Source organism: Nesoenas mayeri (genome assembly GCF_963082525.1).
Source record: "Nesoenas mayeri genome assembly, chromosome: 18".
Classification (NCBI taxonomy): Eukaryota; Metazoa; Chordata; class Aves; order Columbiformes; family Columbidae; genus Nesoenas; species Nesoenas mayeri.
In genome coordinates this window covers 4,475,807-4,492,110 of record NC_137566.1, presented here as the reverse complement: position 1 = coordinate 4,492,110, position 16,304 = coordinate 4,475,807, and the positions used below count along the sequence as shown (strand labels likewise).

The following is a 16,304-nucleotide window of genomic DNA, read 5'->3' as shown; positions in this document are numbered from 1 at the left end:
GTCCTATATGTGATGTTTTCATGGATGGGTATTTGCAAGATTATTTACAAATTATTAGTTTTTTGAGCAGCAGGTGCACAACATACAGACGGAGACATGGTTTTCGCATTGTATGTTGATTGGATGGCGTGATTCAGCAGGTAGATAAGGAAAATAAAGAACAAAACAGGAAACAAAAGAGAAAATGAGTAATCAGGACAAGCAAAAAAGGAAACTCTGAAAATTTCACTGGAAAAAAACTTCTGTGCTTTTGGGAGTGTTATTTTATGGTAATTATATAAATAAAAAAATGCTTCAAACCAAAACAGATTCTGAGATCCTAAAGGTAACGCAGACAGTGCAGTAGTTATTTGCATTTCATTTTGTAATGCAAATTGGGAGACAATTCACAAACACTTCTCAGTATGTTTTTTTTTGTATTTCCAGGCATAGAAATAGATGTCAGTTTGTCATACACCCACTCAGCCCCTCAGGCCACTGTGTCCACAGGGACAGCTTGTCCTTAATGCCACCTATTTTACCATTTTACTTCCATTGCTGGGAGGGTAAAAAAACTGACATACGTGTTTTTTTGCCTAAGGAAATAAAAAAATATATATATTCCACTGCATTCACAAAGTAAATTACATATGACATGACTACAAAATTAAAATAAAGCAATTAACCAACACATTTCTTTTCCTTTTATCTTTACTTTTCAAGTGGGTTAAAAATACCAACGCAGCAAGGCCGGTGGGAGCCAAGTCTCTCAAGATGAGACCGCCCAGGTGAGCAGATTTATTTACCTTGGAGAACATTTACAGCTGGAAGATGCTCATAGAGAAAACTATTTGCAAGGCTGATCTCAATGTCATACCCAAGAGCATCCCCCCCTTTGCAAGGAGCTGGGGGCTTCATGGGCGGCTGTTGAGGGGACAGATGAGGAATGACTGTCATGGTCAGGTTGTGGCTGTCACCTGGGCTTCTCAGCCTGAGAAACCCTCCTGTGGGAACTCTGTGTTATTATTGTTATTATTATTATTGGTAATCACAGGGCTGGATGCCCAGGGAAGGACTAATGGGCACTGCCACTCAATGTCCCCATGACTGCCCATTGGCTAAGGAGAGCCTGGCGCTGGGGAAGGCAAATGGAGAAGGGGACATCCCCCATTGTGGACACAGCTCTGGGTGGTGACGAGTAAAAACCTGTTCTCTTTAGTAATTCTCAGCTCCATAACAAGCTGCTGCGCCTCTAGTCGTGCACCGAGCCAAAAAGCTGAAATGGGTTAAGTGAGCATCAGCTACGGCGTTTTGTGCAGAATGGAGGTTCATCCAGCACAGGCTGGGGAGAGATCAGAGAGGAGCTGTATGAAAGAAGGTTTGAAAAACCAAGTCTAACAAGAAGACTGGGGGGACATCTGGGCACTCTCTGTGGGGGGAAAGCACATGGGAAGGAGAGATGATGGTTGTACAGAAATGCTGCATAAGGGGAAGATTTAAAGAGAGCAGAGCTCAAATCATAGAAGCATAGATCAGAGAATAGTTTGGGTTGGAAGGGAAAGACCATCTAGCTCCAACCCCTCTGGCATGAGCAGGGACAATATCCATCATGTCAGGTTGCTCAAAGCCCCATCCAACCTGAACTTGAACACTTCCAGGGACGGGACATCCACAGCTTCTCTGGGCAACCTGTTCCAGGGTCTCAGCACCCTCATGGGTGACCCTTGAAACAGGTCTATGGACTGAGACAGAGGACCAAGAGTTCCTGGGGGACATATGGCTTTTATATTAAAGACATATTTGTGAGCAGCTCTGTATTAGAGACACTGCTAGGAAAGCTGTTAAACCACATTAGAAAGTCCTCTCTAAGCTTTGACTTAATGGAATCTAGTTACTGATAAACCAAAAGCCTCTCAATTACCATCTGGGAGGATAATGGAAAGATGTACAGGTGCTTGGAAGCTCAACCTTACTGGAGTTTACTGACTGTTTTTAGAGGTAATTCATACTTCAAAGGCATCCCCAAATTGCTGCTGTCTTTGATGCTGGAAACCATGGAAATTAGTGCAGAGTGGAGGTTACTGCATCAGTGCCTCCCAACTCAGGCGAGGGTGTTTGGGAGCATGTTTACTTTCCAGCCCAAAGACCAGGAGAGGGTTGGGGACCCTCTCCCTGCACACAGACCCTCCTACCCCTAACAGCTGCTGCTTCCAAAACCCTGGGGATATGCACATACAGCCCCAGACAGGGACCAGCGCCTGCCTGGCAGGGAATGGGCAACAGCGCTGGCTTCTCTCTGCCTGCAAAACAGCCATACAAAGGAGGATTTGAATACGTTTAGTGTTGTGAAGGAGAAGACACCAGTCTCAGAGAGATCACAGGCTCCCCTACCACGTGGGAGTTGGCTGTGCTGCTCATGGTAAAAGTGGCTGAAGGATGGGGGCAAGAGAAGCGTCAGGCCCTGTTTGTGGCTGACTTGGAAAGGTTTTCACTAATTTTCCTACCAAGGCAAAGGTTTGAGTACAAGAAAGCGTGTCCCACAGCAGAGGGAGCGGAGGTGCCCGGTGCCTGCCTGCAGCGCAATAGATCTCCTAAGCACCCAGAGAAGCAGCAGTCAGACCTTGTGTTTGATCCATGTGACTTTACCCTTGCTGTAAGACATGCATTAAAAACTAAAGGTAATCCAAAGTCTACAAGATAGGATTCACCAACTGTTAAATGGATATTACTCTTACTTTTATTTTTCTGTGCTTTTTTACCAAGGAAGTTAGGTAATAATGTGTTTTGTTAGAAACAGTAATACGGTCTTCACCACCAGCTCAATGTCCTGTAAAGAAGTTTGGGGGGCACAGTTCCTAGCACATATAAAACAAATCTATAAGCAAATCCCAGGGACTGGGGAGAAAAAAATTATGGTAAAGTTCAAATTCGTCACATACAGATAAAGCATCATCAGCTAAAACATGCATTGGGAGAAGAGAGGTACAATTTGTGAATTAGATAATAGCAGGCTGCCAAGGTTCGAGTCAGACATTTGCTGCCCTTATGGAAAAATCCTGTATAATTTAATGGCAAGTTTGTACACTTCATGGAATCTACGGGGCTCATCAGCAGGGAGAGAGCAGTCCTTCCAAAGTTTGGTCTTTGTTTGTTGTAATAACTGCCCTGCAAAGGTTTTGTGCAAGTAGCAGAAAAGCACCGTGTTCCCCCAACCCAGACTGCACAGGCTGATGAGTTCCTGGCCGTTCCTATGTTTCCATCATCTCCCTCCTTCACTCTGCCCCGTGCCCAATTTTGGTTGGGAGCCCCATGGCACAGACCCGTGTGTGTGCCCTGCAAAGCACCTCACACCAGTCCACAACAGAACCCTTTTGAACTTTTCCTTCTCTTAAATTCAACAGGATTTTTCCATTAATAGACAAAACCAGCTCGGGGTTAGAGTCTTTTGCTGAATGAGAAAGAGAGACTGTTTCCCGGCAGAGTCACTCACACTGTCGTTCCCACCACAGCTATTTGCAGGACAGTTTTTGGCGCAGACAGCCCTGCTCATCTCCATGGACAGAGCAGGAGATGGAACCAGGCTGCCAGGTCACCCCGGACATCATCACATGAGTCCCAGAGGCAGCTCTAGGGAATAAGGCTGGTAGAAAGAAGATGTAACATCTTGACAAGCTACAACTTTATCAGTAAATGAAGCAAATCGAGTAAACTGTACTTACCGCAATCTCTGTTACTAAAATATCAGTAATACTTCCCAACACTGTTACAAAATCAAAGACATTCCAGGCATCTCGGAAATAATTCTGTCGAATGAAAACACAAGGGGGATAAAGGGATCACGGGGTTATTTTCGTTTTGCAAGACAGGTTCTTTTTGTTTGCTTCTTTTTAAATGCATGTCATGAAATATAGGCATTTAACGTAGAGAGAAAACAGTTGAAAGTGAACAAGGAGGGCACATACCAGCACACCAAAGGCAATGATCTTCAGCACACACTCCATTGAGAACATGGACGTGAACACAATATTCAGGCATTTCAACATTTCTTCATATGCTTCTGGAGCATCATAGAACTAAACCAGGATGGAAGAAAGGCTGTTACTGGAAGATCACTTACAGAATAAAACCTTCCCAGCTGACTTGCCTGACTGCAAGACTCCTGCCCACTTTAGTCCAGATTTGGTGCTCACTTTAAGCAAGACTTGGGGTTACGCCACAGTTATTCATGCCACTCCAGAAGCCCACCATTGCTTACATGCTGTCTTAATGGTGCTGCTGGGATAACCCCAGGACTGGGAGAATTGCTGGGGTACATCTCCCTGTGCAAGCACAACATGTAACAGGAGGGAGGAAAGACATTTTTGAAACCTGAGCATGAGTGCAGAACGGTGTTTCATACCCGCAGATCCTAAACACATGGTGACTACTTGACTGTGAAGATACTCGAGGCTGGAGTCAGGAGGGGAGATTGTCCACAACACGCAGCCACCTGCGCCCCTGAACACCGTGTATCACGTTCCAGCAGCTTGACACTGCCACAAATGTGAGTAATTCCCCTGAGATGGCTGGATTTTGAGCATCCCCAAGAAGCGACCCTGTTCTTTGGCAGGAGTCCCAGGTTGTGCCAGGAGCTCCAGACCTGCAAAGCCCAGTTCCCATCCCACTGGCCACACGCTGAACAGGCTGAGGGCCAAACCAGCCTTGTGCAGGGGAATTCCATTTACAGTATCTCACCACGTAGAATCATGGAACAGTTTGTGTTGAAGGGACCTTCCCAGCTCCCCAGTGCCTCCCCTGCCATGAGCAGGGACATCTTCACCAGCTCAGGGTGCTCAGAGCCCCGTCCAGCCTGGCCTGGGATGTCTCCAGGGATGGTTCATCCACCACCTCTCTGGCCAACCTGGGCTGGGCTCTCACCACCCTCAGTGTAAAAACCACAACTCGCTGTAAAAATCACAACTAAACCACCTCCCTTTGGAGACCAAAGGAATCCCACAAGGCATCTTAAAAACATCAGGCAGATGACAAGAGGCGAGTGTACAAAGCCTCTCCAGCAGACACCACATTCACTAGACCCAAATTGCACAGATTCAGTAACATGCCACTAACCTTCATCATTAGGACAATGGTATTGAGTGCAATCATGACCATGATAAAATACTCAAAGGGAGGGGACACCACGAATTTCCACATCTTGTACTGAAAGGATTGCTTGTTCTGCGGCATGTAGCGGGTCAGCGGCTTGGCACTTATGGCGAAGTCTATGCAGGCCCTCTACAAAACAAAAACGGGATGAAAAGAATACAAGGACAGGGCTGGCAGTCTCTATCACTCAGGACATCATTGGGAGAACAAGTGGTAGTGGAGGATGGTTCTTTAAGAGTTTCTCACACATGATGCAAGCACTGACTCCCCCTGTAAAACGCAGCACAGGATCCTTAAATTATAATCGATTTTGGGTATTCACTGATATTTTAAACCCTACAACACTCCTATGGCCCCTGCAATCCTAGCAGAGCGCCTTCCATGACAGCCCCATCCCTTCCCACGCAGGGGGAACCCACACTCAGAAAACCCTCTGCCAATTCCTCCTGATATGTAATTGTAGAAACTGGAGGATATGTAAAGATGTTATCTACGTTTAAAATAAAGTATTGTGAAACCCAGGTATGCTCTCACACACAGCCAAACTTGTCCAGCTAATAACATCTCATAAAATGTGAACTGAACTCAACCAATAAATTATCCAATAGACATTACTAGGTCAAATCTCAAAGACTCCATTAGTTGGCTATTTCTGTTCACACCATTATGAGAATAAAATTGCATTAAAAATTGGTTTCTACCCACAAGAAGTTTTGATTGTGAAGCATTTTCTCATCTTGGATTTAGATAAAAATTCAAAGTCTTAGATTAGTGCAAAAGTATTTTCTGCTCTATTGAAAAATAATGTGGATAAAACACCTCTAAATATTCTGCTTTATTTTGGACTTTTTATTCATATAGGCAAACAATGCACTAATTAAGAATTGAGTAAGAAGTCATCTCTTTTCATCAAAAATCAGGTTCCAGTTTCAAAAGAAATGAAAAGAGATGGTTCTTTGCACAATAGGCCACTGAGGCTGTGGGACCGCAGAGGAAGAATATTGCAGATGCTAAAAATCTGCATGAGCTCAGGGGGAAACTGGGTACATCCACAAAGGAAGATACACAGATGTTGCTAACTAAAGACAAACCACGTGCAACTCAGGAGGTTCCTGAGCTGAAAATGATGGGTCTTTTTGCTAGGGCGTTATAGAAAAGCCTCGTATGTACTTGCCCTGGTCTTAATTTTGGCTGCCATCAGGAGCACATCATCTCAGTCAGGCACAAGAGCAGCCTGGCCAGAGGACTGTTCCTTCGGGGAGCAGCAGCAATTGTAGTTCCATTTGATTCCTGATGACTCTAAAAAGCCAAATATATCTGTCTCCTTTCAAATGTACATGCTTGATCTAACACCTAAGTCTATATTCACTTTGAAGCAGAGGTTTAGTCCATGGGGATGTGTGGCAGTGTTTATTAATGTGCAGCTTTCACGGGCTCTCCTCGGTTTTGTTTTTATGCAAAAGCTGGAACGGTCTGTAACTTGTTTGGTCTCCACACCCTCCGGTACCGAATGCTCTAAAGCCCCCACGGCACGGGAGGGATGAGGATTTGGCTTCCAACCATATCAAGGTGCTCTGAGCCCCCAACTCTGGATTCAGAAGATGCGGGTACCTCATTTTTCTCAAGGCTGCACTCTGACATCACTTTATCTCCTTGCTCTTGGAAGGTGATGATGATTAACGCCACAAAGATGTTGACAAAGAAAAAAGGGAAGACAACAAAATACACCACGTAAAAGATAGACATTTCCATTCGGTAGCCAGGGCTGGGACCCTGTTCCTCGTAGGTGGCATCCACCGAGTGCTTCAGCACGCTGCAATCAAGGGCAAAGAGAGAAAACAAGTCAATGAAATTCGTGTGAAGCACCAATGACACCCTGATAGTCGCTCACTGGCCTTCACTCACATGGAGGGTTTTCTATATATGCTCAGGTCAAACTCACTCCCATCCCTATGGCTGGGAAGAAGTCTTCCCTGAGGATATTTTTAGGGAAACCCTTGTTTTCACCATTCTGCAGAATGATGGAGATTTGCTGTGTCCAGATCCAACGATCCCCCTGGCCGAGGGGAGAGGATACAGTCAGATCTGGCTTCTCTTCTCAGCTCAACAGGGATGAAGTAAAGGTGGGAAAATAAAGGCGTTGATGATCTCTGAGTAGGGGAACACAGTGAGGGACCAGAGAAGGAAGACTGATGCTGCATGTTTTATTCTTTATTTTATGAAATAGCTGAATGTGGAGGAGAGGGAAGGCCTGCCATGGAGAAACCCTGACTGAATTGTACTCCATGTGTCCCAGCAGGGAAGCGTGCCAAAATAAAGTCATGTACTGAACAGTAAATATAATTTTGGGACTGTCACAACAGCATACTTTCAGCATAGATCACAATACTTTTTCCCCACATTTTCTTGCATTCCCATTATCAATTTTACACCTGAGAAAGATGTGCAAGTCCAAAAGACCGCAGCAAGTGAGCTAGTAAGTACTGAAAACTCCCTAAGCATCCCTGTGCAAGCTTAGAAGAACATCGAGAAAAACGCAGAGCCCTGCCTGCTGATTCACCCAATAATCACACAAGGGAAACTAAAAGCTCAGCTGATAAAAGACTATTCTTATTTCACAGGTCACCTGCCGTCCACGTGTCCCCCAGAGCTGTGGAAGCCGCTGTTCCCTGCGCGATCACTGACCCTGCAGCCCCGGGTACTCACGTGGGCCACCCTTCGCCCGTGGACACGGTGAAGAGCGTCAGCAGAGCCCAGAGCACGTTGTCGTAGTGGAACTCGTATTTTTTCCATTCCCTGGGCTGCGCCTCCACCTCATTTTTTTCGTAATCGAGGTACTGACCCCTAGGAAAGACAGAGATTTGGAATGAATGAGACAACTAAACCAAATCAGCCACTGTGTATGACTCACTGAGGAGCGCTGAAAAGCCCCAGTAGCAGAGTCTGACAGCACTATGTATTAAAGACAAACAAAAAGACAGTCCCTAGGTTTGTAAGAGAAGTAAAGACCATTTTCTCAGACATTTTGAGCCACAGGAATTGGACCCGAAGTCTAGAAATTAAATGAATCATAATCAGGGCATTTATCCATTAGGAAAATGTTGGCAATTAACAGCAGGCTGGCCCTTAAATTATCTAACCCTACAGAAGACTCTGCTGCTTGATGGAGAAAAGTCTCTGGCTCCTACTTCAGAGTTGAATCCAGCTCCTAACTGGATCCTGCTTTGATGGGCCAAGGAACCTGGCATATGGAAAGTTCCCCTCCACGTTCTTATATAGTTTGACATTTCTTTCTGTAATATATCAGTTTTATTGCAAGGAAGAACTGCAGCGACAGCCTCCACGGCTGCTGCATGCAGGTGATCCCACCGGACACGTGTCCTGTGCTTGCAAGGTGGCAGGAAAGGGGTGACACAGGAGGACCTGGCTGGTGCTGAGGATGCGGTTTGGGTGCCAAGACAAAAGGGCAGTGAGAAAGAAGTACATTGCAGTGAGTAAAACACCTTGACAACCTGCTGCAAAGGACAAAGCATGACAGGGCTTTTAATATATTCAAATACTGACCTCTTTTCTAGCTAATTGGGAGCTCTTTAACTTCCTACCCGACTCACTTCTGGTTATTTATTCATTATGTTTTTCTAATTCATACAAGCCTTAAGAATCAAGGCAGCAGGTAGAAAAATGAATCACGCCATACCTTCAAAAACTCTTTATCTTACAATCACACCTAGCCCTCCCTGGGAAAAGGAGCCTCTCCCCTGTATCATTAAGCATTTGAGTAAGTATTTGCTAGATCAGAGCTGGGAACAATGCAGCTATTAAAACAACAAAAGTGAAAATTCACCTCTAGGGTAATTGTGCTGAAGCATTGCTGGGATTTACAGGAGAGGCCTCAAGCTCAGCACATATGCAACCGACGCAGTTTTGGGACAGTTAAGAGAGATGCTGCTGCCAGAGGAAGTTTGAGCTCCCCTCACCAACCCTTGCCCCTGGCCGTACAGGATCACAGGCTGGTTGTGGCTGAAGGGACCTCTATAGATCCCTCAGCCCAACCCCTGCTCACGCAGGGTCACAGAGCAGATCACACGGGTGGGTCCAGGGGGTTTGAATGTCTCAGAGCAGGAGACTCCACACCCGCTCTGGGCAGCCTGGGCCAGGCTCTGGCACCTCCCAGCAAACAAGTTTCTGCTCATGTTCACATGGAGCCTCCTGTGTTTCAGTCTGTGCCCGTTGCCCCTCACCCTGGCGCTGGGCACCACTGAGCAGAGTCTGGTCCATCCTCTTGACACCCATCCTGAGATATTGATCAGCACTGATAAGATCTCTCTCAACTTCTCTTCTCCAGCTGAACAGCCCCAGCTCTCTCAGCCTCTCCTCATCAGAAAGGTGCTCCAGACCCCTCAGCAACTTAATGTGGGAGAGACGAGGGACAGCTGGTGGGAAGAAAGATGCTCCAGACCCTTAATCATCTTTGTAGCCTGCCCCTGGAATCCCTCCAGTAATTCCTTGTCCTTCTTAAACTGGGGAGCCCAGAACTGGACACAGAACTGCAGATGCAGCCTCACCAGGGCAGAGTACAGGGGGAGGATAAACCTCCCTCGACCCGCTGGTCACACTCTTCCTCACATACCTGCAGTCCTTCTCCAGCTCCTTCGACTCATCCGTGCAGTAGAAGAATCTGCCTTTGAAGAGCTGTACAGCAATGACAGCAAAAATGAACATGAAGAGCATGTAAACTATGAGGATATTGAGGACGTTCTTCAGGGAATTCACCACGCAGTCAAAGACAGCCTGGGGACGGAGGAGAACAAGGGTCAGGGGTCGAGAGAAAAGTGCATCGAACATCTAACTACATTTGGGAGTAACAACCCAACCTACAACCCATGGATGGTTCCATGGACTTGCACACCAAGAGTTTGACCAAGAGTCATATTCAAGCTGTGAGAAATCACGCTGGCTTCCTACATCTGCTTAATTCGTTCCCAGTGCACAGGTAAAAAGTCATCCAATGTGTCACTCGTTGACCGTTATTTGAACTGTTTGAATAACAAAGAAAATATACCAGATACAAACCAACCAAATGCTTTGAATAATATCTTTCTAATGTACTATCAAAAGAAAATGTGACTAATCTAGTCAGCATATGTCAGTTCTGAACTCCCTGCAATGAACTTCTCAAATACATTTATTATTTGGTTATTAGTCACTGATTCATTGTTACAAGTAATTTGCAGTTTAATTTTAGTCTGAGAAGTTTGTCATAATAAATAGAAATTGAGCAGCCTTACTGCCCAAGCACGGGGTTCGTACTATAGTGTTCCAGTTCCTCTGAATAGAGGTGAATAATTCACAAAATTACACTCCTGACACAACCCAGAAATCCTGAATTAAAACACTGGCAATATCCCTAATCAGCCAATTAACCATGATGATTGTTGCGTACAAGACCACATCTAGGAAAAAGAAAATGAAATAATTTTGAAGACAAACCATATGAATATGTCTTCTGCTTCACATAAGGATTTCTGAATACATCTTTAGAAGAGGTAAAATTACTCTGTAAAAAGGCTTGAAAATAAGGAAGATGTTCAATGAAAAGCGAGTGATCGGCGTCCTAATGTAGGACTGAGCTACGGTTGTTGTTTTATGACCTAAGAGCTGTATATTTCAAATTTCTAAGCAAATAAAGACCATTTTCTACATTGTTCAACATTACTCTTCCTTATCTTTTGAGGTAAATTTAGCACACATAAATACACATAAAATCAAAATTATTTAAGGATGAATAGAGGGTAAGGACAAAAGTACATCTATAAAACAGCTAGCCCTGATTTTTACGTGCCACTACGTGAAAACAGGAATTACCAGAGTTTCACCATTGCAAAAACCCCCATCGCTTTTTCTCCATCTCTCACAGAACAGAGCCTGCAAGCGCTGATGCCAACACAAAGACCTTCTATAACAGGTACCCAAGAGTCCCCCAAACTCAGAAATGATTAAATTTTGTAACTCCTTCCATTCTTTGCTTCCAAGGGTTGGCTGTATCTCAAAGTGCTCTTGAAACGGAGTTGTATAAGTAACCACCATTACGTTTATTTTACTAGATGACTTAGTATTCTAGAGATGAAAGGGTACTGCTATAAAACCCTGCACTGTATATTCTTTAATAGAAAAGATGAACAGATTAAAAACCCTCATACAGCAATGCCATTTCTTGTTAGCCTGTGGAAAATCTGGCAATATTCATATTAATTTCTCTAGGGAAAGTCAAACGCTTCAAAACCTATTTCTCTTGGATCGCTATTAAAAGCATCACACTTACAAACTGTAATTCAATTTATTTGCAGTTTTTTTGCTTTTTTTAGAAGTTTGATTTTAATGTGGGTTCACAATAATTCATAATATTGCACACAGTGTTTGCAAAAGAAATAAGTGTTTGACATTTACTAAACATCTGCACAGCTATTTTTATAAATCTGGCAAACAGATAAATAGAAAAAAAAAATAAAAGGAACAAAAATAACTTGGATTAAGTTTAGTCCATCAGCTTCCAGTCAGATCAGTTTACAAACCTCGAGAGAGGAAAGATTTGTGGTTATTCTCTAACCTTGAGTTTTGGCAGCCGTTTAATGGTCTTCAGCGGCCTCAGGACCCGCAGAACTCGCAGGGACTTGATGGTGTTGATGTCCTTGCCTTTGGTTCCTCTGCAAGGGACAAAAGGCACAAGAACAACAGAGGGAAGAGTTTGGTCCTCAGGTCATTCACTGGAACATCTGTAGATGCTCGGTGAGTTTTTTGGTTTGGTGGTTTTTGTGTGTGTGTGTGAGATTTTGTTTTTTTCCAGTTTTTGGGCGCCATTCTCCCCGGGGATGCTCAGTACTGGTGAGGACTGCAGAGGGATGCCCACCTGAGCCGTGTGCGGGAGGAAGGCTGCAGCAGGACACGGTCCTCGTGTTCAGCCACTCACGCTCTCCAGCCTTCGGTCACCTCGCTGAGGCCACCAAGCGTCACCCAGGATCTGGTGACCTTCCTGCCCCAACTCCCCACCCAGACAAGGGTCCAAGCCAGGGCAGCAACACACCCCGGCTGCGGCCACCAGCAAAGGAGGCTCGGTACCTTCATCCCAAGTCACACGTGGCTCTTGTCCCTCCCAGACACCTGGGTGAGACAGGAGGACGTTTCTCTGTGAGCTTCTTGCACTCCTCTGGCAGGGACATTAATGCCCAGGGGGAACTGGACCATCTCCAAGGGACCAGAGCTGCTCTCCTGCTCTCCATGCCCGTAGCCTCATCCTTGGGTCTCTCTCGGAAGACATGCTACCAAATCCATGCGGGAACATGTAATATGACGGCATATTACATGCCTAGAGCAGTGCTAGGGCAACTTCCCACTTAAGCATGCAGGCTTCAGTTTTTGATTAAAACTTTGTGCAAGACTTGAGATCATTCCTCTTGTTACCATTAAGAAGTTTTTACAGCGTTCACTTCCTTGTGCACTTCCGAAATAAATAAAAAAAAGTTGTATTTTACCCCCTTCCAAGACACAGTTACATCTTCTTCCAACGCAACAGCAAAACAATGACATTCCCCTTCATTTCTCATGAAGTGAAAAATGGGATGAAAATCTTCTACAGGGTTTTTATTCATGACTCTAGGTTTGGGTCTGAGACGGTACTGGAGTAACACAGGTGTGAATGAACAACACGTCGAGCAGATGCTGATCTACCTATTCTGAACTCCTACACATTCCTAAACATTTATCTTCTCCAACAGGAAAGCAACAGAAACACAAATAACTAACCCAAGACACCCACAAGATGTATGTGCATGCCGTGGACTGCAAAGCTTCCCCCCACCCTGCCAGATGTGACTTTCTGCACTCTATCCGCTTCTAAAAGACTAATATCTCAATATTAATACTGTACTACTCAATGTTAACACTGGACTAGAATCTGCAACCTAGAAACACGCATTCCTGTCTCATCTCTGATCTTTTTCTCCATTTAACAGGCAGTGCAGGTGTCCTGAAATCCAATAAGCAGCCAGACACAGGGATTTTTGGAGGGCCATGGGTTTTAACCCAGCGACACAGACATTGAACACAAGCTGCCTTTGCACATGATTTAATAGAAATGGAAAAGAAGGGGAAGAAGGCAGAGATTTACCTCCTCTCTCTGGTTTGTCTTTCAGGGCTGTTTTAGGGCCATTTTAATCAGCCACAGCTGGAATCTGACATGTCTGTAAACCCAGGTAGCTGAGCTAACACTCATGGAGTTACAGGACTGATTTAATATTGCAGAATAACCATTAGACATTTAGAAGAAATAATCTTCAATTCACATTAGAGACCCTTTAAATTTGGTCCAGATGAAGCAGACACAACCAACATAACTTTTTCTGGCTTTCTCTTTGTGTTTTAGCATATCTGAAGATCTGGTCCACATCTGGCTTTGCATACTTGCTTTCAAATCACCTCCTATCAAGCACTAGTCCCTGCCCTCTCTGTCACCACAGCTCAACTGGAGCTCCCCTACTCACCTGAACTATTCTCTGATGCTATGATTCTGCTCCCCAGGCAGCTTTGGCTGGTCCTTAGCAATTTCCTGCCTGCAGAACAATTAATTCAGCCTCTTGGGGAGGACAGCAGAAGGGGAAATAGGTTGCCAGGAACAAGAAACCACCTGGCTTAGCCAGCCTGTCCCCAGGGTTGATGGTCACCAAGCACATGTCCATCACCTTGGCTCTCCTTGCAGTCAACTTGCTCCAGGTAGCCCAGTGATTTGGGGTTTAACTGGGTGAAGAAGGCAGAGCAGAAGGGCAGGACGAATCACCAAATTACAGAACGGTTTGGGTTGAAGGGACCTTCCCAGCTCCCCCAGTGCCCCCCCTGCCATGAGCAGGGACATCTTCACCAGCTCAGGGTGCTCAGACCCCGTTCCAGCCTGGCCTGGGATGTCTCCAGGGATGGTTCATCCACCACCTCTCTGGCCAACCTGGGCCAGGCTCTCACCACCCTCAGGGACAACAATTTCATCCTCATGTCCAGGCTGAAAGAGGCAGGAGCTGAGGAAAGTAGAGATGAGAGAAGAACAGTGAAGGTGAGAGGGTTGAGAGATGTGGTTGGGGAAACCGGAGAGAAAAAAATTGGTATGTAGGAGGCATGGCATTTTGACCCAGAAATATATTCCATTTTCAATCCTTTGTGGCCACGTTTCTGATTTGTAGATTAACACACACAAGCCCGGCTTAGCAGCACAGCCACTGGCGGGTAGGAACTGAGCTGATAAACCTCAGCAGCCCTCACCTGGGATCAGGCAGAACCACAGAGTATTTCTGCACAGCACCTTCCAGTGCTCCTCATCACGGACACCTGAGCACCCGCTTAGTGTGCTGCCGTGTGTTTGAGCTAAATAACGACTAGCGTCCTGGAAGGGAAGTTCAAGACATGAACAGAGACAATTTTTGGCTCTGAATGAGCTAGTTCAGGACTCCTCTGTGGACTTAATATTTCCAGGAAGGTTAAACAGACCTACTGGGGACCAGTGAAGAGGTGGGGAAGAGCAAATCCTTCCTCCTGGGTGTATGGGAGAGGAAGATGATGACTGCGGTGAGAGCTTGGAGGTGACAGGCAGGCAGCTCCACTCCTGCAAAATTCCTTCTGCATGAATGAAGGACACTAAGAAGGGCTGATTGCTTTTTTTTCCCCTCTTTTCAGACCTAAGCAAATAAAGAGCATGAGGCAATTAAATGTTAATGGGATTTATGATCTAAGTCATATAGAGAATCCTGAAAAACCACATTTATTTCTCATCACAGCAAGGCTCCTGCTATAGATGAAAGCTTTTTCAACAGACTGGTACTCTGAACTACAGTGCTGCAAATTGCATTTTAATTAAATGGATCTTCCGCAAATATTCCAGCCTGTCAAATAAGACCTTAAGAATCGGTTTTGGCGTTCGGAAGAGCCGCCTCCGCAAATATTGTTTTCTATGCCACTCTAGCACAAAGCCAGATGTCCCACAAAATAGAAGGTCCAGATGGAACTGGGGTTCAGTCAAAAGGTGTATACGAGCACACACGTGACCAGAATATTTCTCACAACAAAAAGAGATTGCTACGGAAGAACAAGATCTTAGGTGACCTCAAAATAACAGCCACAAAATTCAAAAGAGCAAGCGGGATAAAGACAGACAGCAAACAGAAGGCCAGTGACTTTAAAAAAGAACATCACAAGGACAAAAAAATAAAAGCATTAGGTCACTTCTAGTCGCATTAGGCCAGTTCTGTTTGTTTTCTGGGGCAGTTTGCTGCTCATTTATTTAAAACATTTCAAATATTTGAAAAGAGCTTTGTGTGGCCTTTTTTTCCTTTAATAAATAAAAGATCCTTTAAAAAATTAACAGTCCTTTAAAATGGAAGCTTCTTGTTTCTGCAGCCGCCGCCAGCAGCTCTGATTTCACGTAACATGGGCCTCTCGGAGTCACATCATCAAATATTCAGAGCAGGGTGGAGTCGCCGCCTTTTGCCATCGCCTGTAATCCCCAAAGCAGAAAGCGAATTCCTGCACCGACAGGTAAATGAGGCCACGCAACTCCCCCCAAGCACAGAGCCATCCTCTGCCAGGGTCTAAGCGACCTGCTTTCCTAGATAGAAGGAAGAAACAAGCTCCTGATTTCCTGGAGCGCGTCAAAGACCTTTTCTCCATCCTTTTCATTGCATCTCTGGGTTATCTGCTCTGTACGGCACCGACAACAAAACCGCCGCCTCCCTGCAAATGGTTAAATGCAATTTTTGCTGCCTCCTCCTTTACAAATCCCTCCTGCCAACCTCTCGATAATCTCCCTACGCTATGTTTTCATGTCAAAGGTTTTTCTCCATTCTGAGGTGCCGAATCCTGAATCCAGGCTGAGACACGTAGCACAAACTGCACAAAATGATGCCTGGAGCTTCCAAGCACTGCTAATGCAGTTTAGACATGTAATTCTCTGAATGAGAGTAAAACTGCTTCATTAAACTTAGTTATTAAGATTTGCAGCTCACACATTCAAGATGTACCCACTAAGTCATCCCCTCAATTCTTCTTGGTACAAAATACCTGCTTCTTATAGTTTCTGACTCTCTGGTCTATTTGGCTTCTATCTGCTACTTAAAGAAAATTAGGATGAATGAGGACTGTTAAGG

The 16,304-nt window shown here is 45.1% G+C and overlaps 1 protein-coding gene across 1 annotated transcript in view; it reads right to left on the bottom strand.

Annotated features, from left to right (window-relative positions):
• Window positions 1-16,304, bottom strand: part of LOC308047465 (voltage-dependent N-type calcium channel subunit alpha-1B-like) — a 270,800-nt gene that overhangs the window by 42,432 nt on the left and 212,064 nt on the right. The window contains exons 26-32 of the mRNA XM_080355981.1: window positions 11,732-11,828; window positions 9,755-9,915; window positions 7,831-7,968; window positions 6,736-6,937; window positions 5,089-5,253; window positions 3,942-4,052; window positions 3,699-3,782 (exon numbers count right to left, since the gene is read on the bottom strand). Of these exons, the coding sequence (XP_080212107.1) occupies window positions 3,699-3,782; window positions 3,942-4,052; window positions 5,089-5,253; window positions 6,736-6,937; window positions 7,831-7,968; window positions 9,755-9,915; window positions 11,732-11,828 (958 nt within the window). The remainder of the gene's footprint in view (window positions 1-3,698; window positions 3,783-3,941; window positions 4,053-5,088; window positions 5,254-6,735; window positions 6,938-7,830; window positions 7,969-9,754; window positions 9,916-11,731; window positions 11,829-16,304) is intronic.